The following is a 12,238-nucleotide window of genomic DNA, read 5'->3' as shown; positions in this document are numbered from 1 at the left end:
TGAATAATTTAAGGACTTTTTGGACAGAAAAAGTGTCAGTATATTAAATGTTAAGCACAAACTGGTTTTCTCGCTGTACACTTAAAGAGCCAACACTTAATCAGTCATTTAAATTAGAAATACTATTCAACAAAACAGGCCAACAGTCTGTGTATGGAAACTTGTGTGTTTATTTCAAAATATTCCTGTAACACATTTGGGACAAAATAGGCTTGAACACAGTGAGTTTGATGCTTGGAAACCAGACACAATAGAGATAGTACATGCTGTACATCAAGAGTTTCTTCAGTAATCAGGTATTGCACAAGCATCTGATCTAACGTATGTTGTACAGTGAACACCATGTGTTATTACTATAATTGTGCAGTGTAAAACTGTTTGGCTCTGAGAGCTCTGAGCAGAGGGTTTGCCAAGGACAAGCAGACAAAATTGGCATTCCACATGAAAAGAGGTTTTAACTTGAGAATGGTTTTTTGTGAATTGTGTGATTCATCACAGGATGGTGGATCGCAGAGCCCTGGGCAACAGGGACAAGGTGACTGTCACTGACTCATTATTAGGCTCCCCCTGAGATGAAGGCAGCTCGCCTCAGTGCTGACTCACTCTATAACACACAGCCCCCATCTCAGGGTTCCTGGGAACGCACTTAAAATCACACTTCTTCTGAATTTAAAGTCATTATCAGTGCTTTACACACTCTTTGTTCTTCTACCTCTGTTGTATCTAATACCATGCAGTTTCTATTATCACACTGATACAGTGCTATGTAAATTTACATTGAAGCTAATCTAAATTGTATTCTGTCTAGGTTTTTTTTTTTTCTGACAACCACAGGTGGAAAGTAACTAACTACTTGTACTTGTGCTGAGAATCAATTAGTCGATCAACAGAAAATAAACTGCAGACTATTTTCTTTCAATTAACTGGTTCTCATTCATTGAGCAACAACACTGAAGAGTCTACAACCATGCTGGTGGATCTGTGTGACTGTACTTAAAGCCCCTTCAAGGAACTTTCTTTTTGTGTTGATTCTGGCGGCCCCTGTGGACAAAAGTGGTAATGTTTCTACCAACTTGTGTCATTGATTTTGAGGAGATCTGCCCTGGAGGCAGGCATTAATAACTACATAGAAATAGCCAATCTTCGGCTAAACGGACAGTCTCCTGTGCTTATGTATGTCATATAAAGGCATCAGTATTCAATTATTAGACTGTTTCATAACCAGTTACAAACTCCTCGTAGCAGGTTTAAGCACAACTAGGCTTTGAGCTACTTGCTAATTTCAGCATGCTAACATGCTCACAAAAACAATGCTAACATACTGATGCTTATTTATTGTAAAACCTAAGTATTAGGCAAATAAGAAGTTTCACTAATGATGTTGTTAAGAAACATCAGCGAATCACTAAAGTTATTACAATTAACTCAGGGGAATATGAATGTGTGTCCCAACGTACGTAGCAATTCATCCAATAGTTGTTCAAAACCTCATGGTGGTGCTTGAGGGCAATGTAGGTTGGCCATTTGCATTCATTGACTAGGAACCATTAATATCTCTACCAAGTTTAATCAAGATGTTGTAGATGTTGAGATATTTCACCACATCTGGCTGACTGGTGGCACTATATGGAAAAATCAGTGGTTTCTGTCCTCTGGGAACAGATCTTCACCACAATCCATCCAATAGTCTTTGAGATATTTCAGACTTCTGGTTGAGCCGCACAAGCTTTTAAAATTTTAATATATCTCCTCCAGCTCTAGTAAATTGGCACTTTATAAATGATTAACCAAGTATTTGAAGAAGTTAAAGTTAGTTGCAGTCCTAGTTTCTTGACTATATTCTAAAATCAGTATTTATACTTTAGTATACAAGACTTTTGATGTGTTCAGCTACTGTGTGACAGGCAAGAATAAAAGAGTAGCTTTATAAGAGAATACTTTAACACATTTTGCGTAGATAATATTTTCCCTCATTAAGCGATCTGAACAAAAGCTTATAAATAAATGGTCATTACTTTGGAGAGCACTGGAAATGAACTGGTGATTGATAATAAAATAGGATGTTCCTTCCACATTGATCATAAAGTTTCTACCCTGAGAAGTCTTCAAAAGTGCTACTATTATAATTTTACAGAGAACCACTGAGTAAGACAGTGTTTACAAGAAGAAGTCACTTTCTACCTCTGCACACAACAGTTTTCTAAGGGGATAAATCTCAATATCATCATGTGCTTCAGACCAGGATGCAGCCTGCTTATACGGGGGAATGTCTAAGTCTCTACATTATTGATCGGTGCTTCATCTAATGCCTTACAAATGGTCTCCGTCAGCTGTAACTACATGCAGATACGACTCTGGTACCTCAATCACAGAGACGAGGATGGACACGTCGGGAGTCACACAGTGTGCTTATTCGATAAGGACAGTAAGTTACATACAACACATGTTTTTCATATACAGCAGTAAACAGCAGTGCTTGGTCAAGACTAGATGCTTTGGAGGGCAGGTGGAGGGTTGGAGGGGCACATGTGGATGAGTGTGTAAGGCATGACTGGCTGTTCTGGACAGGAGAACGGATCTGAACAGGGCATCACAGGGGGGAAAGACGCAGGGAGAGGGACAGTCTCTGTTCCCTTTGTTGACCGTTCCCATTCTCCTGCTCTCTCCTCATGCCTTCATATCACGTCTTCCTCTTTTTCCTCTCCCTCTGTTGCTCTCTTTTATCCTCTCTGTGTTTCAGCCCGGGCTCATGAGTTGGACCTGCGCATGCTGGATCGCAGCATCAGAGTACACTCATGGGGGACTTCTGGGTTTTCAATCATGCGTTGCCACAGCCGCTGTTCCTCCCCATATGAGTCCATCCAGTCTACCTCATTCCCATAGCTTTTGCCTTGAGGGGAGACAAGAGACAAATATATAAACATTTGTTTTACTCTGTTAGAGCTACCAGGGAGACCTGAGGACATTACAACACTTAGAGTTTTCGGATAGTAGATGAAGTGATATCTCTAGTTCATTTTATATTTGTAGTTAATTAATTTATCATATCATGTTCATAAAAGCCAGATCCAGAATACGGCATATAAATGTTCAAACTATAATATAACAAAATGTATTACAGATAAATAATAGAGTAAAATCATTTTGAATAATTTTCAGATTTTCAGACCTTCCTGTCAAAATCAAACAGTTACATATTGTACATTACTGGAGAATCAGAATAAATACTAATATCCATCTTAATAAATAGTAAATATAATATATACTATACTATATAATATATAATATATATAATAAATAGTCCATCTTGTCTCTTAAAGAATTAGTTTTGACACTTATTCACTTTATTTCCGACAGTTAGATCAATGCCCCTCTCTTGTCTGTACGGTGATATGAAGCTAAAACCAGCAGCCAGTTAGATTAGCTTAGCATAATTGTGGTTTTATGTGGGGTCATGTGCTGCGGATTTGTACGGATTAAGCAAAGATTTAACATGTTAATTAGTGAGCTTTAGAGGTTCTGAAAGGTGGATTGTGTTACCTTTGGACAGAGCCAAAGCTAATTGTTTTCCCTGTTTACAGTCTTTATGATAAGCTACGATAACTGGCTGCTGGTTTTAGCTTGAAATTAAAGGGACATATATGAGAGTGGTATCAATCTTCCCATCTAACGATCAGCAAGACAGTGGATAAGCGTATTTCCCGAAATGTAAGTATTTTTTTTCTATCTGTATGCCAGAATGTTTCTGGGTTATATTGAGCCATTTTCGTTGAAAATAGACACTTTAAGTCACTGTGGTGTGTACAATACAAAAGAAAATGGGTCTCACTTTCCACTTCTTCCAAATCACACAGCTCACAATTTGTTTTCCTTCTGAAAAGTTTTCAATCTGCCAACCTCACTAACCCGAGGAAGAATACCAGCTTTCAACTGTGCAACTAAAGATCTTTGGCTTTCAGATAAGTGAGGCGTAACCTAGGATTCAGGACTGTATCTTGGTATGCATATGTCCTTAATTTAGTTTTTTAGTAGTGCTGTCAATGCTTACATTTATGGATTAAGCAACACAAGATTATTCCTGAAGATATGCAGCCTCCTCAAAGTTCCAGTAAATCTCTTCAGCCCACAGAGAGCTGTGCAACATTTCACATTTTAACCACCTTATTTGAAATTCTGAGCAAGACCTTGACCTTGAGAAAACACACACCTGTGCCAGCTCCGAGCCTGACTCCTCCCAGGAAGACATTGCTGGCCAGGGCTTCTTTGTCCCACACAGTGAGCTCCAGGCAGACGTTGTTGAGGTCTCCGGGCTGCAGGCCGCAGTAGGTGAAGGTGTGGTTCCACTGTGGGTTCACACTGCGTCGCTCCACCACCGTCTTGTGCTTGGTTGATTTGTTGGTGTCAGGGAGGAGGTATCTATAGAAAAAGATCCAACTATATTTTAAAATGCTCAGGCTGTATTATTTAAAATCACATCTTCTCCCTCCCCTAACAGGGTCAGAAGGGGGTACCAAGGGTGTAACATGTTTTAATAAATGAAGACAGAGAGACACAAAACTACAACAAAGAGATGCTAAATGAACACAGAGCAAAATGTTCACAAAGAGATACCTGACTACAAAGAAACACAGAACAACTACAAGATGCAAAAAACCAAGCGACTGTTGCCCCTATTGAAAACTCACCCTTTCACAAAAGGATCAGAAGTGCCTCCAGACTTGACTGCAGTTAGATTTTTGGCTCCTTTGACTAGCAGCTCAACCATGCCCCCTTTAGGCAGAGTGAAGCTGCTCGTCTTCTTGCCTTTCAGGAACCCTTTCTTCACTGAGGAGGGAGGGAAGCAGACACAGAGAGAGAGAATAAACAATCTTCAGTTCAAGGTTTATTTGTGTAACTTCAGAAACAAATCAAGTTTGTAGTATCAGTCACAACCTGGCCTTACAATCTGTTGTCAATAATGGCTAATAACTAGTGCTGTCAAACGATTAAAATACTGAATCGCGATTAATCGATAATTGATTTCTTTTTGTCCCATTATTTTTCTCATTTTAATGCTTTTATCAACATGGAAAAGTGGATCGGCTTGCTTTGTGCAAATGTTGTTTTTATTAGAAACAACATTGGCAAATACTGTAGTGTTCAATTTCACACTAACACTCAAAACGTAACGTCTACTACTCTTAAACAAGTGTGTGCGGCGTGCCTGTTGTTTTGTTTCCGGTCTAGCTAGATCTGGTGTGGTGTTGCAGTTTTTCTAACGTTACTAGTTGTTGCAACAGCATGTGAAAAAACTACAAAGTGTGCTAGGCCAAAAAGAACGTTAATCTCGTGATAAAAAATTTATAACATGTTTAACTGACAGCACTACTAATAACTATTCTATAAAGCAAGACTGTGTTTTTTTATGATTCTCTATCCTGTTTATCCTGACAACTTGCAGGGTCCGCAGAAATTGTAATTTTAAAATCAAATTGTGGCGGATGTTACCAACCTTTTTAGGTTGGATGGGGGAAGGAAAGAGCTTAATTTGCGATATAACTCCACTTTGGGAATGTTGCAAACTAAATAAAACTGTTAACAAGCAGCCTTCCAGTGGTGGGTCACTCATTATTACAAATTCATGCTGTGCAGACAAACATTGGTCAAACATTACCAAATATGAAATTACAATAAATATAAAATGATCCACAAGACAGCTTGAATATTTAAAAATGATGGACCAATGCAGTCATAAAAACATGGAGCCTTTAATTTGAATATTTCTCTCAGTGTAAACATCATATAGCTTCAATAGAGAGGTGATACAGAATATATTGAATATGATACTGTCAGACTGTGTAGAAGAAGTAGAGCTGAACAATATTTAAAAAAAGGTTGAACACAATATGAGTTAGAACACATAATATAATATATTATAACCATCAGAGTTATAAATGTACCTTGTACTTGATCCAGAGGCAGCGAGAGGTTCTTCTCTGCAGGTATGTACTTCAACACGACAGTCAGTTCTCCTTTATACTGCATTGTGGAGTCTATACTGCCCTCCACCTACACAAACATAATTCACAATCCTCACAAACACTCATCTTTGAGTGGGTTTGTATATATAAAACGTAGAAGAATGAAGCAACATGTGTGATGGCATGCTGCTGATTCTGGGTCCTACCTTAGGCAGCAGAGCGTACCACTCCTCTATTTGGGAATCAAACTCCCATGAGTCAAAGGTCAGCTCCACCTCTCCCAGGAAGCTGTTGTGTCCAAACCGGTCATGATGCCACACAGAGACCTGCAGGGTTCGTGTCTCCAGCTGCGAGTGGCTGATTACGTACTACACAATGCAGGACAATTATGAGCTTAAAGATAAAAGCTTTGAATTCAAAGAATAACCATCGCAAGTCTGTGCTGAGTGAGTTCTTTCAGCCACTCACCCTCAGATTCTCGTTGAAAACAGGGTTAATGGTGTTGGCCTTGATGCTCGTCTTCCTCTTGCTCTGTCGGGATGTATCTGGCAGCAAGTAAGTCTTCACATAACTGCCATGAAAAAGACAGTGACTCAGTCGGCCTCCATCGGAGGAAGTGGGAATGATTTGTTCTTGAAATATCAGCTGCCCCTGATTTATTACAGTACAGGCTTGTCTGAACAATTATGGAACAGCACAGTAAATGACTATACATACTAGCTATAAAAACAACTAAAACAATATACTGTGAACTTGAATTCAATCCTGACATGTTTTTTTTTTTTGTTGCTTTTTCTTTACCAGGATAATAATTTAATCTCTGTGTGTTCAAAATAGAAGTAAATAAGTGTATCTCCATCAAAGGTAGCATCAAAAAAAGCTAACAGAGCTTCTGCCTTGTGTATTTAACTTGAATAAATAATTTAACCACTTTTTAATAGGACACCCTTTATATACTAAAAATGCATGCTATGCATTTAATAACATCATGTTAACATTTACATCTGCAGACTTGATAAAATCTTGGTATGTGTGTTTGTGTAGCGTGTGTGCGTGCACTCGTACGCGTCCGTGCGTTGCTTCCTCTCATCTCCTGTTGCCAGGTTGTGACACTCTTTCACCAGGACATTGAGAGCACCAGTTTTGTAGCTGTAGCTGATGTTCAACAGGATCTCGCCGCTCACCCTGGCGTTGCCATAGTCACCAGTCTCACTGTACATACTCATCATGCTGTTTATACTACTCTGTTAGGCAAAGACAGGAGATAGAGAGGGGGGGAAGGTCAGAGGAGGAAAGGAGAGAGGGAAAGAAAACAGAGAGCAACACATGAGGTATAAAGCATGAGAGGAGAGAGAGAGAGAGAGAGAGAGAGAGAGAGAGAGAGAGGGAGAGAGAGAAGGGGGGAGAAAACAACAGCATCTAAAGCATTACAGAATGCTGATGAAATATGGTGGAAATAAAACAGTTGCAGCCCTTTGTGAACTTGAATGTATCAATACATGGTAATGTACAAGGTCGTATACTGTAGACTGCTGGAGACACAGGGGGAGATGAGGTTCCTTAAGTTTATACATATACATACATATATATATATATATATATATATATATATATGCGGAGGGTTATACAGGACGTGTAATGGAGCAGAAAACTATTTTTAGTGAGATTAAGTGACGAGGTGGAAGGACTTCCAGGTGAGATTTGTGCTTTTATACTTTCTCTAAGTGCGTTTCTTTCCTTTCTTTTCCTGTTTTTTTCCAAAGAAAGTCACTTTGACATATTTTGGTCATTCCCTCTTGTTTCTGTGTGCGTGGTTGTAAAGGGGAAAAGTTGTATTTGCAAGTGTAGAACTGCAACTAAAGATTGATTGATCAACCTGCCAATTATCTTCTTGATGAACCTATTAGTCTTTTGGTCTTTGAAATATCAGAAATTAGTGAAAAATGTCTGTCACTGTTCTCTAAAGCCCAATGTGAAGTCTTTAAATGGCTCATTTTGACTAACAGTAACAGAACCCAAAATATATTGAATTTACTATCACAGGAGACACAGAAAAGCAGCAAATCTTCACAATTGAAAATAAAAACAATAAAACACAAACAACAAAGACAACTCGGTCAAATAACAGCAGATTCGACAAAAGAAACACGGACCATAAGTGTATAATCAATAGAAAAAAACAAAACTCAAAAGGCAAAATAAAGTAAAACTCCAGTGTTTGAGAGAAGAGAGAATTACATGGTCTTATTAGTACCAGTAAAATCCAGAAAGTTAACTTTACATTGACTGTCGAACAGTGGGTGTATTGACCTGTGCAGCTGCACCTCCTGAGTCTCGTAGATTGCCAAATTAAAACTAACAATTCTTACACGACCAACTGGAGAGCATGACGTCCACATTCTGCCTCCTCATATTGTCTACCTGCAAAACCTATTTCATGAACAAAAGACTCCAAATCATCACAACCACAGCAGGTAATTTTGCCAGGGAAATTTCTCGGGAAGCAGACAAACCGGACTATTGTATCTCTGGATGGGATATAACTGGTATAATCCACTGATAATAACACTGCAGTCTGGAGGGCGTTGAAGTTAAGAAGCCAGAAGCCACAGTGTGCTTCTTCTACTGGAAAGTCTACATCACTTATTTCCTGCAGGGAGCCAGAATGATACACAACTAGTTTAATGTGAGGAGCTTAGACTAGATGGAAAGAGATGTCGCTACCATCACATTAAAAAAGGAGAGTATGAACACAAACACACACTGAACGTACCTGTATATTGAGAATATACCTCTGTGTTATATGTAATATTCGTGCTGCTGCACCTTCACTGTTCTGTAATGTACTGGTGAATATGAATGCATGCACAAACGTGGAAGGGGAGACTTACAGTCTCAGCATCCGAGTCAGGGACATTGAGGTACCCCCACCGCCTCTCTGAGCCGGGAGTGGAGGACTAGCAGCCGATTCGTTTAAGAGATAGAGAGATAAATGGGGGAAGGAAGGAAGGAAGGAAAAAAAGGAGAAGGAGAGAGAGATCTGAGCTCCTTGATGTGTTAGTGATAGAGGCAGACCCAGAGCACAGACCCCCAGCCCCCGAGGAGGAGCTGCAGGAACCACATTACACACGGTTACCATGGTGATTATCAAAGGAAACCACAGAGATTACAACTCATCTGGAATAATGTGTGAAATCAACATGGACGCACACAGGGCAGAAACAGTCAGAATGAGGAACACGTGTAGTCCCTCCGTTATGTTCACTCTGTCGCCGAAATCATTATTTATTTACACTTTTAAAATGTTTCTAATACATTTTAGTCATCCATGAGATGCGACTAAAGGGGTGAGAGAGACTGAAATATCTCAACAGCTGCTGGATGTGTTGCTCGAATGAACATTGGTGATCCCTTCCTCCTGTTGTGCAATCATCAGGTCAACATTTTAATTTGTCCAATAACACTATTAAACTAATAACATTCCCCTCAGCCTCACCGGTTGACACTGACAGGCGTTTATTAGCCCGTTATTGTGTCCACCCCATTTATATCAATGAGGGCTAAATAACAGGAAAAATTTAATTATTCCTGAACATCACGACCTTCATGAAGGCAGGATTTAGTGCAGGAAAGTTGCATCAGGCTGCATTCATTTTAGCTGGGTGTACCTAATAAACTGGAGTACACTTATTCTGATTCATCAGTGAAACTGGAGCAACACAATGAAAAGAAAATATTTCATGAAGGTTTTTCTTAAGCTTGGACACTATGTGACAATTGCACTATTAAATAAACGACACTGATATTACTTCAGCAGTGCTTTCATTATCCAGCCCAAGTCCTCCAAGCGACTCATGTAACAGTGGGTAGTATATTAGAGCGCAGGATTCAAGGACAAACTCAACTATCTGCATAATGTCCCTCATCAGGTCCATTCATACAGCCAACAGCAGCTCAGTGAGTGAGTTAGTCATTTATGAGATGACATGATAAATGTCAGCCAGACAGGACATCTGTCTCGCCTGTTTACCTATGTAGTTCTCAAATTACACACACAGCACGCGCACACCACACACACACACACACACACACACACACACACACACACACACACACACACACACTAACAATAAACATGGTATAAGTCAAATGTATTTTCGGACTTTGTAGTTGGTTGTGAGGGGGTCCAGAAGAAAATAACATCAGCTTTGCTCAAGGCCCGATTGTGAAATCAATTCAAGTAAAAGATTTTTACCAGTTTAATATGTGTGACAATATTAAATTTAACCATGCAGATTTTTATGTGCCCATGTTTTGAGATATCCATCATCTCTACTCCATCCCAATACAACAGATTTAAATCGAATTTGTGGCGCTGAGGGCATTTTTAATTTTAATTTTAATCTAGACAGTTCAACATCTCTCAAAAATCAGTGTCCCAGTTACTCTCCACAATCAACAAAACACACCAGTTTGGACTGGAACTGTGGATTAAACAGAGTAACGCGTAATCGAAAGAAATGTTAAAGCTGCTGCACTGAATTGTGCAGATTTAAATTGATTTTCTTATCAAAGAAATTCCACTCAGCTCCACGTCTATTGTAAAAAACACAACTAAACAAAAAAAGAGACATATCGAAAATCTTGGGCACACAAACCAAAACTAAATAATAGGTGTTTTGTTAAATTGGGTTAAAGGACCAGTGTGTAGGATTTAGTGAGACCTAGTGGTGAAGTTTCAGATTGCAACTAACTGAACACTGTTGGTGTCTAGAACTGTGAACACTGTTGGTGTCTAGAACTGTAAACACTGAAACATGACACACAAAAAACAATTCATATATTCAGGTGATTATATACTAATACTAGTGTAGACTTACAATCGAATGAAATCATACCTATGAATATATGAATGTATACACACTGGACCTCTAATCGACCCTATAATGTGATAAAAACTATAAGGATTAAAAACTACATTAACATATACTACAAAACATGTGATTCTCTTACACATAACCATAATCCTCCACATTAATAAACTACAAGTCAAGTTAGTTTATGTTAATGCAGCAGACTTCCTAAGCGTGCTGTAGAGTAAAGTGTTCGTGACAGACGCTGTCCTCTGGCCCTAAAGCTCACACTATGTTTACACAGTCAACAACATAACATACTCCCCTCGCACATCAGGTGATGGTGAGAGTAAGTGTCTATATAGAGTGTGCATGCACATGTTTGCACTGTATGTGAGCACACAGGACTTGGCAGACTAGCTTTATGATGGGTGTTACCGTAGACACTGCATTGCTGAGGCGTCGGCTGGGAGTCTTGCTGTGGGCCGACATCAGGGCATCGATGTCTTCCTCCGCATCCTCATCAGAAAACTCCTGCGGATGACAGCGTTCAGATTTAATCAAAAGGGATATGGCATCTGGGAAACTGGCCAAAGCGTCTTGCGTATGTTTTCCACACAGCAGCTCTGTGTGGGTGGATGCGGCCAGCTTCCATAAATTCAATCAGACAAGTCAGGACAGAGTGTGGTAATTTGTTTACTCGTTTTTCACACACAGAATCACAATGTCACTGGGTTTACAGTAAACTTGTGAGCATGAATGGAGGAGTGGGTTTAAAAAACAATCGTGTGTGGCTGAGTGTCTACGTTTCTGTGGGGCGCTTTGAATGCAAATGAACACTCGGTAAGCCCAGAGACAAAGCAGCCCTATACTGACCATCAGATCCTCCACCTGTTTTCAGCCTACAGCCGTTTAGATGCTTGTCATGCTCTTTGAAGTGAGCTCTGAAGTGAAATTAACATTCAGCCCCACGTCTGACGCATCACGTTGAGCTCATCAGCCCACAGATCCTGAGCTCGACATGGACGCACAATATAGATATATGCATTTAAAAGGGGGAATGGGCTGAAAAATTAAAGTTTCACACTCAGAGCTTTTTCTGTGATTGTGGTGGATTTGCTGCAGAGATCAAATGTATGGTCAGTGTGCGAGGAAGCTTAAGGAGGAAGAAAGGGCGCATTCAGTGTCGCTTACTGTTTCATTGAGCCCGGGGACCGACCGGCTTCTGAGACTGAGGGCATCGTCACTGGGTTCAGAACCAGGCGCTGACAGGTCCATCTCTGAGCGACTGTGATCTGTTGCAGGGAGGGAGGAGTGGGGGAGACAGGGGATGCAGAGCAGGAGAAAAAAGAAAAAAGAAAGTACTTTCAAAGATGCTGTTTGAAGGGAGAGGGACTGGAAGGCAAACACTGAGGAATAGAAGCA

General features: G+C 39.9%; 1 protein-coding gene across 4 annotated transcripts in view; it reads right to left on the bottom strand.

Annotated features, from left to right (window-relative positions):
• Positions 1–152: 152 nt before the first annotated feature.
• sytl5 (synaptotagmin-like 5) overlaps positions 153–12,238 on the bottom strand; it is a 36,956-nt gene continuing 24,870 nt past the window's right edge. For 3 of the 4 annotated variants that reach the window (XM_051404668.1, XM_051404670.1, XM_051404669.1), the window contains exons 9-18: positions 12,008–12,108; positions 11,252–11,347; positions 8,852–8,917; positions 7,026–7,204; positions 6,429–6,531; positions 6,167–6,328; positions 5,940–6,048; positions 4,686–4,824; positions 4,208–4,416; positions 153–2,890 (exon numbers count right to left, since the gene is read on the bottom strand). In XM_051404668.1, coding sequence (XP_051260628.1) covers positions 2,748–2,890; positions 4,208–4,416; positions 4,686–4,824; positions 5,940–6,048; positions 6,167–6,328; positions 6,429–6,531; positions 7,026–7,204; positions 8,852–8,917; positions 11,252–11,347; positions 12,008–12,108 — 1,307 coding nt within the window. In that variant the 3' untranslated portion in view covers positions 153–2,747. The remainder of the gene's footprint in view (positions 2,891–4,207; positions 4,417–4,685; positions 4,825–5,939; positions 6,049–6,166; positions 6,329–6,428; positions 6,532–7,025; positions 7,205–8,851; positions 8,918–11,251; positions 11,348–12,007; positions 12,109–12,238) is intronic. The other variant, XM_051404671.1, reaches the window with a different exon arrangement.

This window comes from Dicentrarchus labrax, unplaced genomic scaffold (genome assembly GCF_905237075.1).
Source record: "Dicentrarchus labrax unplaced genomic scaffold, dlabrax2021, whole genome shotgun sequence".
Taxonomy (NCBI): Eukaryota; Metazoa; Chordata; class Actinopteri; family Moronidae; genus Dicentrarchus; species Dicentrarchus labrax.
This window is presented reverse-complemented; position numbering and strand designations above follow the sequence as displayed.